Source organism: Petromyzon marinus, chromosome 46 (genome assembly GCF_048934315.1).
Source record: "Petromyzon marinus isolate PM22_M1 ecotype Great Lakes invasive population chromosome 46, UKy_Petmar_22M1.pri1.0, whole genome shotgun sequence".
NCBI classification, from domain to species: Eukaryota; Metazoa; Chordata; class Hyperoartia; order Petromyzontiformes; family Petromyzontidae; genus Petromyzon; species Petromyzon marinus.
In genome coordinates, this window is record NC_133712.1 from 11,091,951 (window position 1) to 11,109,269 (window position 17,319).

At 45.0% G+C, this 17,319-nt stretch overlaps 1 protein-coding gene across 11 annotated transcripts in view; it reads left to right on the forward strand.

Annotated features, from left to right (window-relative positions):
- LOC116952379 (membrane-associated guanylate kinase, WW and PDZ domain-containing protein 1-like) overlaps window positions 1-17,319 on the forward strand; it is a 317,826-nt gene that overhangs the window by 204,372 nt on the left and 96,135 nt on the right. For 9 of the 11 annotated variants that reach the window (XM_032971680.2, XM_032971671.2, XM_032971677.2 and 6 more), the window contains 3 exons: window positions 2,781-2,838; window positions 5,542-5,615; window positions 15,966-16,019. In XM_032971680.2, the coding sequence (XP_032827571.2) occupies window positions 2,781-2,838; window positions 5,542-5,615; window positions 15,966-16,019 (186 nt within the window). The remainder of the gene's footprint in view (window positions 1-2,780; window positions 2,839-5,541; window positions 5,616-15,965; window positions 16,020-17,319) is intronic. The other 2 variants (XM_032971681.2, XM_032971679.2) reach the window with 1 other exon arrangement.

Genomic DNA, 17,319 nt, shown 5'->3' on the forward strand with positions numbered 1-17,319 from the left:
CCTCCCATTCCAATTGTGAAATAACTTTGTGGCGAATTGGTGTCAGACTGATATTGCCCACTGTGTGGAACAAGTATAAGCTATGAATATTTGTTTATTCATCAAATGTATGCAAAAAAAATTGTGTTTAAAGATCCCACTCCGTGGTAAACAAAGTATAAATATGGGCATTCCTCGACATTTGTGCGATGTTCAGCTGCTAATCGGGCACGTTAACCCATTTTACTTAGTCACTTTGATGTGTGTTTCCATATGTGGCACATTTATTGGCATCCACTCGTCGCTTAAAACAGCACGACGAATGACACGTCCTCACGGAACGCTCAAGTTGGGAGTAATGCCCTTTCGTTGATGATCCACGGATGGACCATCAAATGAAAGAAGCCTGCAATTCAATTGCGAAACAATGAGTATCGATACGAGGTGCACTGTGCCTCACCCACGTGTGATCGTGCAAGAAACTACGAACAGAGTTGGAGTAAAACAAATAATAATACCGCAGGTTAAATAAAATACATTATTTGATTATGCTGCTGCTGCTGCGTTGGCGGTGGTGCATAAGCACCTCCGATTAGCACGGTTGTCTATGTATGTACAAATAACAACAACAAACACTGAACATCATGAGGCCTTCTTTGCCAGTACCAAAAAATAATAATAGGTTTTTTCCCCTTTTTTCTGGCAACAAAAGTGAAACCTTTTTGTTACGAAGAATCATGTTTACATTAACCACAATACCTGCGCCTTTTAGCGTCATCTGGTCGAACACCGTATGAGACTAGGCTCTAAGGAAAGCTGTCTCTGGTGTGGACCAATCAGTTTCAAGGACAATGCATATATTATCAGAGTGTGTTTTTGTTTGCATTCTGACCATACTGTGAACTTATGAAGGAAAGGCAGTAATAGGTGACGTTTAAAGCAATGGGCCTCCATTTCATTATTATTATTATTGTTTAATAACTAAACAATGATTAATTATACGTTAGAGTCCTATTTCTAGGCCACTGCTGGATGAAGGCCTCCCCAGACCGTTGGTCTATGGTGGTGTTCTGACCATACTTCAGTGCAGATTGGTGCAAGGTGGCACACGGAGGTTTGGGCCCAACGCTTTTTCGGATATCACTCCCCAGCGATTTTAGCCGTGACCAGAAATCGAATTCGGCTTTACCGGATATATATATGTACCGCAGTAAACTAACCGCGGTCATCTACGAGTGGTGTTATATAGGGCGTGACTGCTCGTTGTCTTGTCAAGAGGTCTTGCGCCAGCCACCGGGGTACAGAAACATAATCTCGATTTAGGCTGGAGGAATCCGATGAACTATGAAGCTCTTTTTCACAGACGTCCAGTCACTGTATACCCCTCCGATTAGCACGGCGGGCTACGCATCGTGCGAAGGAGTGCAACGTGCAGATATTCACCCGAAGATTATTTTGCCGCCTCGTGCAATCCGCATTTGCTACCAGCAGCTTGCATGTTTACGAAGCAGCGGGCAAAGCGCGGAATACTTTGACAGACATTGCGATAGAACGCTAGCCGAGCGAAACGGTGGTTTGAGGTCTGAGTGTTGAAGTATAGCACCGTATTCAAGTCCATTCACGGAAACGAATACAACCAAATCAAGTGGGGAAAGCCAATTTCAGATATTTGTGTGTGTGTGTGTGTGCGTGCAGCCATCAGGCTGAGGTGAAACCATCAACCTCTCTGCAGGTGGATAACCCCGTCAGGCTCAAGCCGAAGTGTTCATTTCTCACTTGTCCAGTCCAGGGCGCGAACCTGAAAACATTTCAGATGTGTTCCAGACTCGCATTCTCACGTGATGTGCTGTGTACACCACTGAAATGAATGCGCCATTGGTGCAAATAAATATGCAGTCCGGCAATGGTGCAGAATGTTTCGTAAATATCTAAGAGCTGTCTGTTGTCTTTTTAGTTTGCTGGAAGAAGCAGAGACGGCCGTGTGATGAATATTCCTAATGATCTGTTTGTTAATTTGGATCCTGTGTAAAATTGTACGTGAGCAGTGGAGTGGTGGCATAGTGGTTAGCGCATTGCGCTGTGAACTGGGCGATGCCGAGTCTGATTGCTGGCCGCTGGTAACACCGGTGCTGAGTAATATCTTGACTGCCTTCTTGGTAATGCCTAAAGGTTCAAACTTTGTACCAAGACTTGACCCAGATGGCTGTTAGCCAAGGGATCTTGTGCTTCGCAAAATAACCGATGCTGAAGATCCCTGGCTTCCATCTTCTGTGAAGTTTCTGGGTCACAACCCCTAATCTGCATCCACTGTGCAAAGTATGGCAGCAGCAGATTTTGTGATTTGAGATATACAACTTCAGTTGTCATTTATTCATAATTGTTTTTGTTTGCGTCCGATCTTGTAAGTAAAATGGCGGCATGTGTGTTGTACACCCTCCTCCACCCTTACACAGCCGAACAAAATAAAGTTGTCCTGTGAACATGTGCACTAATTTATCGTTCGCTCAGCACACTGGCGTATTGAATCGCAAGCCACAGCATTTAACTACTAGGTGCGACATTGCGCTGCTAATTATAACCAGCATCATCAGGCAATTGCAATAATCCGCCTGATGGGTGGAGCAGGGTTTATGACACACATCGGCATTATACTCGTGCGTAATCCAGACCCAAGAATCAATTGTGAATCATAATATTCCTCGGTGAAAGCCCACGTGTTAAATTGTCGTTTATGTTGACGTCTGTGATAAAAAAAAAGTGTTTGTTGTGTGCTTTGCTGCTCCTGTTTTTGTGTATTTCAGAACTACCCTTTGGCTGGGAGAAGGTTGATGACCCAGAATATGGCGTGTATTATGTAGAGTAAGTTACATTTCGTGCACTTCTTATCTCTCTCAAATTATTGCTGTCGTGATCTTATCCTCGCGCAGCTTTTGCACATTGACGACAAATTGCATCTGCGCAAATGGGAAAGGCCACGGCCATTTTTAAAAGCAAAAAAAATGTTGCTTTAACAACAACAACAAAACCCTTTGTATCTCGAGGACAGACGACATTGAACGGAGAGCACCCTGGCACCTGGGCCCCTCTGTCCTCAACGTTCCGCTGGGGGAACCACCACTAAGGCTGCGTATGGGGGGAAACATTTGGCCCGTTTTTTTTTCTCTCCCCCAAATGAGAGCGATATTTGACTGCACGCTCCGCGTCGCAACTCTCGTCTTCCCGAAAGCTCGTTACGTTTGATGTTTTACAGGCCATGCAATGCATTCGTGGGGTTTGTTGTTGTTGTTGTTATTGTTGCGGTCGTCGTCGTCAGAGGCCCACAGCTCGGTTGCCATTCCACGCATTAGCATTATTACCCCCCCCCCCCCCCCGCTTGGGGGTCAAGAACGTGACCCCTGCACCGAGTGCCCGGCTTGCTCCACCCGTGACCCATCATCCCTCGCTTTCATCACTGCACCCGAGCGCGATGCAGCGGGAGGCTCTTTAGACGCCAATTTGTACTCGAGCGAGCGAGCAGGTGAGCGAGCGACCGCGTATCCGCTTTGCGTATCGACCCGGTTTGTCTTGCTGTGGTTAGAGCTCACGACTCGCACCTAGGTTGCAGTTTCAAACGCTGGTCGGGCGTGGGGGGAGGTGGCGTTGGGGGGGTTGGTGGAGGGGGTGGGGGGGGTTGAGAGAATGGGGGGGGGGGGGTCGGCCCAGGTCATCAACTTTGCGGATCATAAAATGTATGCCACTTTGTAAAAATTAACAGTGGTTGTCCTGTGAATAAACTGGCTCCTGCCGTGGGAACATGGAATTTCCACCATTGGCTCAAGGCCATGACGATGATTTCAACGGGGTGATGCTGACTAAAAATTGGTGACTCATGGCACGTACATTATGTTTATTTATTGTTGATCACACTTTGGCAGCTTAGCTGCTACGAAATTACCAAATCACAGATTCAGAACTGATGTGATCTTGTTAAAGACTCCACAATACAGATGATCAACATTGTAGTAGGTAAACAATGTGTTTCCTCTGAAGAGACTGGCCCTTACCATAGGAATGTGGAGCTGTCATCACTGGCTAACGGCCACCAATAAATCTGAGTGCTCACGCCGTATTTGTTAGAGCAGAGTGATGCTGTTTTTTTTGGCTCTGAGTAAAATATTGACAAAGAGAGGAATGCTGCCATGGTGTGAGGGTTAGCACACTGGGCTTGCAATCCGGAGGTCGCCAATTCAATATCCGGGGCGGCAGTTTCAAACAATTGGCGGGTGTGTGCGTTGAACTTCTTTCGCACCGTACGTAGCCAACTGTGCTAATCGGAGGTGTGGGGGAAGGACAATAAACTAAACACACAAAGCAGTTATGAAGAAATGAGTTTTCAGTCCAGATTTAAAAGTGCGCAGCTTCAGTGTCTTCCTCATATCGGACGGTAAAGAGGATTCAAGACGGCCTTGCGGGAGCGCATCTTGAAGCGCATCTTGAAGCGCACGATGCAGTGACCGTCTTTGTTCAGTGGCGAGCCGAAAGCCACTGCGTGGTTGACCAGAGTTGGCGTCGTGGCTCATGCTCCTTGACGAAATCGGCAATGCATTGTGGTCCATTCGTGGCAAGCACTTTGTGCGTAATGAGTGCGTTTAGATGGGTCTGCCACAGTGAGGCGACCAGCAGGTCGGTGTGTGGTGGGGCAAAGTGTGAGAACTCCCACTTCTAGGCCCCACATACCCTCGAGAGGAGTTCTGTGGAGCACGTAATTGCAAGGCTGCACCTTTATATCTGTAATTGACAGAAGGCCTGCGTACACGCGCTGTCAGTGTACATTCTCCTTGCCTCGAGTGACGCCATAACAGGAACGCAAACCCTTAACGTTCATGCGCTCGCATTATAATCAGCCGTTTCCAATGGAGAAAAAGGCCTTTTTAAAGATCAGATAGTCAGTTATGCAATGTCGATTAGAAATTGCCAACTGATGAAATGTCAACCCCTGCAACTATATATTTTTTTTGTAAAAGCTATTTCATTTGGACAAGATTATATTTGAATGACATTTTCAGGATGTAATTTGCGCCGAAAGTATTTTTGTTATTTTTGTTAGCGATTTATATTTATTTATTTCTGTTGAAAATAAACAATTACTTCAGATTTGTGTTTTCCCCTTAACAGTGGAAAATAAACATTCCTCCTTTAAGAGCGGTCAAATTTATTCAGAAAATATCTCCGGGCACTCCAAATTCTAATGAATACCGAACACCTTAAATGCTGTGTCCATCCGAATATGAATTGGATGAATAGTGCACCTTGATAAGACAAGTAACGTCAAAAAAATTACATTAGAAAAGTGCGGTGTGATTACGTATATATATTTAATGTGGAAATTACTCAACTTGTCATGAAAACATTTACACTGCAATGCCAGTTCAGTGGTGGAAGTTCTACTTTCCTCTATGGCAGGGGTGATGAGGTCATCCAAAGTTGTTGATGCTTGGGTGTAAATTTCCGTAACTGAAAAGCCAACAATTTTAACTCGTGTGCTTTCCCCTCTACCCCGCTCCCCTCCCCACCGCTCTGCAGTCACATCAACAGAAAAACTCAGTTTGAAAATCCTGTGGCTGAAGAAAAGAATACCAAATTGCAGCAGTTGCAAGGTAATGTAAACATCACACCCTCGTTTACAATTGCGGGTTGCAGGCTTTGCCATTGCGCATGTCCAATAACACGTAACAAAAAAGGCTCAGTTGCTAAACTTATGTAACGTTAAGGGATAATCAAAGTCAAATGGGCATTTTTGTCAGCGCAAAACTCCACTGGTGACCTCGGCCAGTGGTTGAAATTCCACATTGCAGTGGCTGGGTCCAGTCTTCTCCATGGCAATGTTAATTTACACGACAAAGTGCTATTCGTTTTTATTGACCCCATAAGAACGACGACGACGATGATGATGATGAGTGCGAATGTGATCATGAACTCGAATTTAATGTTTGAGTCCAGGCGCCCTGCAAAAATCTCAACTCAGCCGGTGTTTACGCACGTTTTACAGGAGGGTGTATTTTATAATTGTTCATAACATGCAGTGCTCACGTCTGGACCCAAACGGCTGACAACCCAAAAAAAATTGAGAGCAATATATAAGTGTTCGTGGTAATTCATGCACATTAATGAGACAATCGTCGGCGTTTACACAATGTTAGGCGCGTAAAATGCCGTTTACGTTTAGCCATTCTGCACGCGCTACTGCCGCTGCCTCGAGTGTATTTATAGCGCGGTGGTAAAAAAAAAATGCTCGTGAACTTACAGGCAGGATTGGAATTATGCTGATGAAAGATAGAGCAGAGTAAGCAAACGTTCTGGCTGATGCTGACCTGATCGGCGCGTATGAGAGAGCTTTCGAGTAAGAGAGTTGAATTAAAAGGAAAACAATACGCGCGGTGGAATTTGTAAGGAGGTAAGACAAACATGAATTGTTTTTGCATTATGTCCTTCACGTACATTAGCGTCTTTAATAATGAAAATGGACTTCAAAGGGTTTCCTTGCAATAAAATATCGTACCAAACGTTATTTACAACGTGTTTTTAGTCCCATATGAAAACGTTCGTTTTTTATAAATGTGCATATTAGAACTGGGATGAAAGAAATACTCCACATTTACAAAAAGAGTTTTACATATCTGGATTTATTTGTTTGTTTGATATATTTAATTCAAAAAAAATACTTAGTACAGTATTCCATGAAGTAGAAAAATTCAGTTTTTTTCCACATCTTAAACGTGTACTTGCCATCGCGTAAGAATAGCAGTCGACTTAGCGCTGTTTTGCTCTACAATAGTAATGTTTAGCGTTTTAGATATATATATCGCCTCTTCCAAGCAAATTGAATCTCACCATCGCTGAGAAATCACAGACCAAGCGGGAAGGCAGCCAAGTGGCGAGCCGGCGCTGCCAAAACAATTGGCAATCAAGCTCCACTGTTCCCTACATATTAGGAAGTTTTTTTTCGTACCAATTCATGAGTGCGTTCATACGTGCGGGAAGGAAACCGAAGCACCAAGAGGAAACCCAGCGAGGGGTGGCAGGGGGTGGCAGCACTTCTAGAGAAACGGAACAGGAGCAGTCCACACACTTTGCTGCCGCGCCTTCTTCCTAGCAGGCCGGGATGTTGGCTTCACCAACTCTCGCCTCCGCTGTGCTGGGTTCTAGGCCCACGCGCGTAGCCGTGACCGCCCGGTCCGTACCGCTGTGCAGCACCTTGAATCTGGTCAGCTGGATCGGCTGGAGAGACAGCAGCGGGAAATCAGAAAGGTTGCGAATTCACCTCCCGATTGCGGGGTAGACTCAGCCCAGCATCTCCCTCCGGGGTTAATAAAGTGAAGTACCACTTTGTGGGGGAAGTCAACAAGGGCGGTTGTTGTCTTCTGGACAGACTCGCCCCCACCATAGGAATGAGGACTTGCCACCACTGGCTCAGAGCGGCAGACAGGAGATGAGTGCCACCTCAACATTCATTTGAGCAGGAAATCACCCAGAGGATAAGATATATATGAATTTGTAAACATGACGTGGATCTGTAGAGATCATCGCTCCCCTTTAGTTTTCGTGGTGATGAGTTTTTTTGTATATTTGGAGTTTGCATGTTCTTCCGGTGATCACGTGAATGTTTTCTCTGGGTTCCTCCGGGTTTTTCCCTCCATATTTTGAATCAACGTGCATTTAGAGTATTTGTCTGCTTTAAATTTCCACATGATAAGCCATTTCCTTGGGCTATCATTTGTGGGCAGGTCGCTTCTGAAAAATAGCTGTATAGCTCAGTGGGCCATAAATGGTAAAATAAAAGATTGCTTAAATAGTTTTCCAAATGTATTCCAGCTTATAATGTGACCATATATTATCCAGTCTGTAAACTTAGGTGTTGATATTGTTGCTCTTACAATCAATACCTCCAATATTATACACAAGCGCGAGTGAAATGTCGCAGAAGATATACGCGTACGCTTGGCCTGCGAGTCGCAACGTTTTCCGTACCTTGGCTCGGCTGAAACAGAAGACAGATGTAAGGTGGATCACGAGCCTCTCACCGGCCGAGCTGCGCGAACGAATCATCGCACTCCCAACAAACCAAGATCCTCCTCTGGAAAGAACCTGTGTTGCCCATAGCTTCGTGTGGATCGCGAGGATTGGCCACATTGGAAGGGGAGTGTAAGATGGTAGCAGCCTTCATGTGGGTCCGTATGTATGTATGTCAAACTTCTTTCGCACCATACGTAGCCAACCTTGCTAATCGGAGGTGCGGGGCAATGACATCTAAATTAAACACGAAAAAGTGCATAGCTACAGTGTCGTCCTAATATTGCAAGGAAGAGCGTTCCAGGTGGGCCACAGGAGTGCAGCTGAAAGTGCGCAATGTGGTGGCCATCTTCGGTGGTTGGCCAAAAGCCGCTGCGCAGATGGTACGTAGCCAAACGTGCTAGTCGGAGGCGCGCTGCGTTAAGCGAGACACCAACGACTAAGGCCATCGTGAACCCGATGAGCGTCCCTCGGCCAACGGTCTCCCCTGGTCTCCAAAGCGGCAACAGCTCAAGCCACCATACCGGTCCTCTTCCCCCGGCACCAAACAGCACGCTTTCAGATCAGTCCTGGAGCAAAGGATCCTTGAAAGGCAACATTGAGGGATTTTTTTTATTTTATTTTTTTTTTGCCGGGGGGGCGACGGAAGTTGCGAGCATCTCGCGAACATTTCGACGGCGCGTGTACGTTGACTTGGGGGGGGGAGGCGAAAAACGACATGCCTGAGGCCTTTGGGATGAAAGGGACTCCACCTCATGCCGTGGTCCCCTGGGCAGCTGCCAAATCGCCCCTCAAGGAAACAGGCAGCAAAGAGGTGGGGGGGGGGGGGGGTTTCCTTGAGCCGATCCAAGAAGGCCGAGGTGACCGTTCCCAGGACACATTGCTGCAGAATCCCGGAGGCTGCCTGGAGAAGACGGGGACTCAAACTCAAACAAGTGTCATCGGTCCGAGGAAAGTGAGGCCAGGCCCAGAAGACCTGGGATTGTCGACGCCGTGGTTTGGTCAGGGCTCGGTGTCTGTACGTACGTACGTACGTACTTTGAATTTCTTTCGCACCGCGCATAGCAGACCGTGCTAATCGGAGGTGCGCGAAAACTCTTCGCAAGAACTACCGAAGACAGGACCCGTTGGGACGGTCTAGCTCGCGGGCGGCATGCAGATCGAGGAAGGAGAGAAACGACAGATCGGATTTGCCTAAAACGTTTTTTTTTAAGTAGATGTCATCCCGCGTCTTTTTCGAACGAACGTTTAAACGTTTGTTTTAATTTAAGTACGAACAAGATCCATTAAATTTCGAAAGAACCAAAGAAGAAGATCCATTAACTTACTTGGAAATGTACGAAACGTAAAATAACTTAAGTACTTACAATGTGATGTGTTGCAGATGTGAAACTAATTTGCAATAATTGTAGTTTACAACTAATTCCATAGGAATCCTAACAAAACGTTAACATGTTCTGCTGAATCGAATTATGCTCTTGCTTACAGGCAAACTTTGCTGCTATAGTGTATTAAGAAGTGCATTTTCATTGCAGAACAATTTTTAAGGGTATCCACCGAGACTCATTTGCCTGGCCATGTGATTCCAACTGGGAAAATAAGTTTTATTTTATTTGGAGTAAATCAAATTAATGTCTTACCTACGTTATAATTAACTAGAAATTAAATGAATAATGTTTACAAATATCTTATTAAAAATGGATAATTATACCAGTGAACTACCTTGTCCCCATATCCCGGGCATAAGGGGTCATTCATTTTGGCGGTTCTTTGTGTGCTTATGTAAAGGGACAGAATGCGATCCTTAAAATCAATTATTTATTATTGGGGATGAGTTTTAAATTTACTAATTCGGATCAGGGCATTGGCACACTCTGTTGTGCTATTGCCAATAATGGCACAGGACTTTTAATAGTACGTTTTTATCAAACAAAATAATGTTTTGCAAAATGTCCTGTTGGAATTTACTGGTCAGATGTGATCCTGCGAAAATTGGCATCTTGCAACGATGCTCGCCACTCAATCAGCGCATCTCATAATCCACTCGGTGTGACCCATCATAATGCACACCTTCATGTGCAATGGCTTAATTTAGTTGTGGGTTTCGAGGCCCAGCTTGTGAGGGACCCAGTTTGTTGATAATACATTAGACTACTAGTCTGTTTGTGTGTGTGCTCAATACCAGTGACGATTATCTGAACTGGTCCTGGGCTTCTCCTAGGTCAAATCGGCCTCAAATGAGTACCTGGGGCGGTGTGTAAACATCGCCACTGGGAAGACAAAGAAGGTCGGGCGTGGTGTTGGCCACCCACTTCCGCGTGTGCTGTGTCAGCCTTCATAGGCGCTCGCTAATGGCACTTGCCCCTACAGTCTGTTCAGCCTATACGGGGGATCTTTGTCGTTTTTTTAGGGAGCGATGGCACAGCGGTTAGCGAGCTGCGCTACGAACCCGGTGACCCGAGTTCAATTTACGCTCACAGCCAACAATCGGCGATGAATATTTTAATTGTTCCTGGGCCTCCCCTAGGTCGACTCAGCATCAAATGAAAACAAATGAAGTGGCCGGGCATGGTGCTGGCCACCCACCCCCTCATGTGCTGTGATAGCCTTCATAGGTGCTCACTAACAACACTTGCCCCAACAATTCTAGATTTGAAGCTTTCGTGACTGCAAGGATTCATACTCTTTGGTTTTATTCGGTAAAATTATTTTTCAAAAGCGACCTGGCCACAAATGGTCAGCTCAACGAAGTGGCTTATCACGTGGACATTTATAACAGCCAAATACTCTACATAATTTGTAACCACGCCTCTGTGTGTATGAGTGCATGCACGTGTGTGTGTGTGTGTGTGGGCATGTGTGCAATAGAAAAGTACTGGTGGAAATTACATGGCACCGATGTACATCATAGGAAACTTGAATTCTCATCGTTCACGTTTGCATTTTAAACTGTGGTAATTATCTTGTACAGCTACGCAGGGCACTTGGCAAGCTGATTAATATTATAAAATTAATATCTTAGCTGTCTTGTTACTACATTATCAGTCAGAGTAGTGGCTTTTGTCATCAAAGGAAAATACGAAAAACTCTTGGTGGTTTGATGTTGCCACTGGGCATGTAAATGTTGATTCAATGGCAGTGTGGAGTAGCTCTCGGTTTTGAATATTCATGAGCAAGGAGATATCCAAACCCCCTGAGATTATTAAAATTTAACCAGCTACAGTATATTTTCTCCCTCCACTTAACATAAAATTAAGTGTTATCTTATTATCCATATGGCTTCCTGGGAGTGCATAATTTCAGCAGCATTGATTGGATGCAAGGAAACTCTGGATTGGTTTCAACTTGCATTGTCTCACTGAAAAAAAAGATATACCTGGAATTGCTTTTGTTAATGGCATGGTCAACATGAAACTAGTTCATCACAATTGGCCCACATTATTCCCTTGTGTGCAGCTCCAGCGATTAATGGGTTCTTGCTAACAGCCATTGACTCCTGGACGAGTGCTGCTTCTTCCCAATTAATGAAGGCAAGGCATCAACCGTCTGTTAGATCGTGTTGTATTCAAGTGATTCCAGAACTTATTACTTGAGAGTCATCTTTATTTTCTGAAGAGGCGTAGTAGTAATAATAATATGCTGACTCTGAGAATAATAAATAGATGTTTGTCTTGTGACTCGACTGCGCAAGCACAGTTGGAACATAATTTCGGAAATGTATACCACTTTGTGGGAAGTGAATGGCGGTTGTCCTGTGCGAATGTGGAATTCCCATCGCTGACTCAAGGCCACCAAAACAACGGGCAACTGGTCATGTTCTCGTGAACAGGGAGACGCTTTTTTTACTTGAAAAAAATACTAATTGATTAAATATACATTTTTTTTTTTTTAAACCATGGAAGGGAAAGATAATTACTCGAAAAAGTGAATATTGGTTCTGCTCGGTATTAAGAAGGCAAAGGTCTCGACTATGGCCTTTAACAAACTGTTGGGGCCAGTGCTGTTCGCGAGCACCAAATGAAGCCTGGTACGGCACACGAGGGTGTGGGTTGCTAACACCACGCCTGTTTGCACACCGCCCCAGGTACTGATTTAATGATGAGTCGGCCGAGGGTAGACCCAGAACCAACTGTGAGGTAATCGTCACCGATGTTGGCTTGTGGGCGGGAATCGAACTCTGCGCACTGGGTCGTAGTGCGGTGCCCTGGGCGCACTGCATCACCGTTCCCTATGCACGCCCACGTGGTACTGGAAGTCAGTGAGGCAGGACTTCAGATTGAGCCAAAATGAGCCGCTTTGCGCAGGTCACACAGGAGCAGCACGACGGGTAATCCAAAACACCGCTGCCAAAGTGCGCAAAAAGGTGGCCTTATTAGCTACGAGCCGGTGTCATCTGGCAGGATCTGAGCTCGCGCACGTCGGTGATCTCGGAGTTGCGGCCGCTGTCTTATCAGCGCACACTCGCAGACTGCGGAGAGCAGCGGAGGACACCTTCAGGAAAGTCACTTGCAGCCTCTCTGCTGGTGGTGATGCCAATTAGTTCGTTCCATTCACATTTCGGCTTTTTCACCCGTTCTCTTTATTTTAACGTGGTGGGAAAACAAAACTAGAAATAAAACGTTCATCGATATCACTGCCTTGAAAGGTCAATGATATAGTACGTAACTTTTCTGACACTGGACCTTTTTCACAGCACATGAATATTTACATTTTATGGAGATAACTCGCAAATCTCATAAGATATTCTCTGATGGCTTGGATAGCTTTAAAGAATTATATTAGTTTAATTTGAAACTATATCCGGACGGTGTTAACTTCCTCTAGAATGAGAAATGAGATGTCACTCAGCGATGGTGCGGATACCATTAAAAGTTTGGCACAATAATTTCTGACTAGATCTTCACGCTGATAATGATCAGGAAAATAAATTGCTCCTCCCGAATGCATCATTATTCACCAGTCACACTCGGACTTTATTATATCAGTTGGTGAGGCCCATTCAGCCAAGCAGCCCTGATACGCTGACGGCCGCATCCCCATACCGTCGGCGGTTACAGGGCATCACAGTTTACGTAGATTTACATAGAGATCCATAGATTTACACAGAGACTCATAGAGTTACATCGAGACACACAGAGTTACATAGAGATCCACAGAGACTCATAGAGTTACATAGAGACTCATCGAGTTACATAGAGATCCACAGAGACTCATAGAGTTACATAGAGACTCATAGAGTTACATAGAGATCTACAGAGACTCATAGAGTTACGTAGAGGCTCATAGAGTTACATAGATATCCACAGAGACTCATAGAATTTCAGAGACTCATAGAGTTACATAGAGATCCACAGAGACTTATAGAATTGCAGAGACTCATAGAGTTACATAGAGATTCCACAGACACTCATAGAATTACGTAGAGACTCATAGAGTTACATAGAGATTTACACAGAGACTCATATAATTACATAGAGACTCATAGAGTTACATAGAGATTCCACAGACACTCATAGAATTACGTAGAGACCCATAGAGTTACATAGAGATCCACAAAGACTCATATAATTACATAGAGACTCATAGAGTTACATAGAGATCCACAGAGACTCATAGAATTACGTAGAGACTCATAGAGTTACATAGAGACTCATAGACCACAGCCCAAGACCGTCGGCAGTGGTTTCAGTTCCAGGGCATTGCTTGGTGGGAATATGCAAACCGACGAGAGCAAACACTATAATTATAATGTAATTAACTACACGAAACTCACCCCAGAACTTGCTGCACAAAGAATAAACAATAAATAGTGCTTTTAGACGAATCAAGAACAGTTTAAAAAAAATTGTCACAGACTTATGTAAACGAACCGTTTGTACAGCCTCAGATATTATGGAGCTTAAGGCATTAAAGCATTCATGATGATGGTTATTGCAAACATGATCCCTTGTATAAAGGTGTCAGTTTTTTGTGCCAGATAAAAGGGTAAAAACCTATTACTATATCTTGTTACTGGCAAAGGAGGTCTCATAATGTAAGTGCTTACCCCGAGCTCTCAATATTCTGATGGTGCGCTGTTTTTGAGTTGTACGCCTTTTGGCGTCTTCTGGTCCAACACCAGTGGAGACTAGGCTCTAAGAAAAGCCGTCTCGGGTGTGGACCAATCAAATTCAAGGACAGTGCATATTATCAGAGTTGTCATTTTTGTTTGCATTTTGACTGCTTGTGTTGTGGTTATTGCAAACATGATCCCTTGTATAAAGGTGTCAGTTTTTGTGCCAGATAAAAGGGTAAAAAACGATTACTATATCTTGTTACTGGCAAAGGAGGTCTCATAACATTCATGATGACTTTAAAGGAAAACACTGGATGTAGTCAACTGTTATCATAACTCATATTGCCATTCAGAAGACCACGATCTGCGTTGTTTACGAGCTCTATTGGAAATCGGAAAGTGTGGTTCGGATTGGTATAGACATCTCTGGGTGGTTTTTTTTGCGCATCTGTCAGAAAGCTGTCTTGTACACTCCGTTGATTATCTAGGCCTTTTGGATAGCGTTTTGGGGAATGTCAGAAGGACTCTGGAAGGCCAAAAACACGTTTTCAGCGGAAAAGGTTGATGGCAAGTGTACTTAGAAGATGCGCGTTGCAAATGTATCTCTCAGCCCAGGTTTGAGAAAGGAGCTGTGAAGGTTAAAGATTTACTGAAGCGAGCTTACGGCAAAGTATGGAACGAAGATATGGGATATGAAACGCAGGGCAGTCGTGACTTCCACGCAGCATCGATGTGCAGCAATGACGATCTCGCCACCTGTTAAAGGGCGGTGTTTGAGGTGTCACACCACGTATTGTACATTAAAATAAATGCCTTGCTACCTCGGCGCTAAATGCAGGCGGACGGAATGCGGGAACGATGCCAAGTAGGGCGTGCGTGCAAATAGGAAAAGTTAATTTAGTATTGATTAAGCATTGATTTGCGCTCTCTGCGTATGTAAAATGCAGAGGAGAGACCAAATACATTTAGAATGAGGCGGCTTTTGTGGCTCGTGGGGTCTTAATGGAATTCCTTGAGGTCAGATTGCCGAGTCGGTGCCGCCAAATATGTCAAGTTTTGCACCCCTGGTGTCCCCTTTCTGGTGTCGTCATCGTCGTTATCATCTCGGTCCGTGGGCAGATAGCCCGTAGGGGTCCACTGCAACGTTTCGTCAGAATTGCACTTCTTTGTGGCACCAACATCGCATGACGTCGTCAAACCCATTCTCAGTTTAGGTCTTTCCTCTCCTTGGCGGTTCCTTCCATATTTTTCCCCGAGCAACACACTTTTTTTCATTTTTCCTGTCGCTGTCCATCCTACGTACGTGTCCAAATGGTGCCAGTTACCTTCTCATCACTGCCCGTGTCATCAGGTCTTCTTCGATGTGCGACCTGTTTTTCACTTGTACTTTTACGCTGTGCAAGCAGGCCACGCCAGGCCCACGCCAAGCCCATGCCAAAGTCTACCTGGCGCGGCTCGGCAGTCGCAGGGCTGTTTTTGAGAGTCGTGTCGCCAACGTCGCACGCACACGGTGAATGAGTCGATTGCTTGCGGTGCGTGCGTGTGTGTGTGTGTGTGTGGCGTGATATGGGGAGCGGTAGTGGAGCAGGTTAACGCACTGCGCTACGAACCCGGCGACCCGAGTTTGATTCCTGCTCACGGCAACCACAAGTGACGATTGTCAGGTGGACTTATTCTTAAACGAGTACCTGGTGCGGTGTATGAACGTCGTCACTCGGGAGACGAAGGCGGCTAGGCATGGTGTCAGGCACCCAACCCCCTCGTGTGCTGTGACGACCCTTCACAGATGCTCGCTGACAGCACTTGCCCCAAAAGTCTGTTAATGCTCGACAGGAGATGTTTATCTTTGTGGTGTGATGTGTCTGTGTTTCCCCGCTCGCAGATAGTGTATCCAAAGCTTTAAACTCGTACACACCTGAGGCTTACCCGTCTTTCGGTAAGTCCAAGGGTCTGTGTTGTTGCACCCTTGCGCATACTGCACCAGCGCTGCCTACACTCATCAAACTGTGCAATTCCTCAGGTGTTACTCGATACGGTAGAGCATTGAAATCGTGGTGAAATATTGATGTCGGGTATTATTATCCGGCAGGCTCGTGTTGCAGGTAATTGAGTTTCCCTAATCTGTTTGTTAATATGTAATGACCTATTTTGTAGATGCTGATTCTTTAGTTGATGAGATCTGATTAACAACCTTGACCTGGATTACCCTGCCCTGCGAAAAGGCCTTTGCTTGCAGAATTCCCGACTTGTTGCTATCTGTTCTCTTACACCAGCGGTGGGGAACCTTTTTTCTGCCAAGGGCCATTTGGACATTAATAGCATCATTCGCGGGCCATACAAAAGTATCAACTTAAAGATTAGCCTGTTATATTTGGTCAAAGATTTAATTGACTCACCCCTAATGTGATGGCTGGAACTGCCAAGTGATTTCGCGAGCCTTATACGGCCCGCGGGCTGGACGTTCCCCACCCCTGTAAATTTACACTGAGTATGAAAAACAAGCCAGGCATGACCCGTTCGATAGTGCGTGATCCTCCACTTTCCAACTTTTGCCTGGATGCATATAATCCCATTCTTAGAAGGCGAATCAAAATAAACAACAAACTTGGTGCTTTACATAAACATTGTTCGGTGCACATTTATTATCCAAATTCAATGCTTGTTGTCTTGGTATCAATATTTACTCGCCCAGCAAGTTTCATTTTTTCTTAGACTTCGCTTTGTATTTTGCTCACGAAGTCCAGGAATCAGATGGATATATACCACCGGATGTTTTTCCCTTGCCTCTTCAGATAAGGAGCTCAATTGTTGGTACTATTTTGGCATTCGGATGTCAAATGGACCACTGTATTTTCACGTTCAAACGTTTGTTGATTGGTGCTCGTGTTCATTTGGTTGTCCTGAGCCAGAGGTGGAAATTCCAAGACTTCTATGGCGGAAATCAATCTCTCGCTTAGAACCACAACTGTCAACTTTGCACAATGATGGTGGGTTATGAAGCTGGGATGGAGTCAACCCTGGCCGCTAATTGTAGTCACGGTTCACAAAATTGCCTAACTCTACCGACCGAGCTGTATCATGGCCATGCATGTGAAGCAGGACCAATTAAAAAATTAACCTAAATATATGAAGAAATCAAGGGGGTTTTGCATAACTTTCTCATGGATGAAATAACATGCTTAAAGGAGTTTAGGATCCGTACGGGATTGTTTTGCAAGTCTTGACTTAAAGCTTTC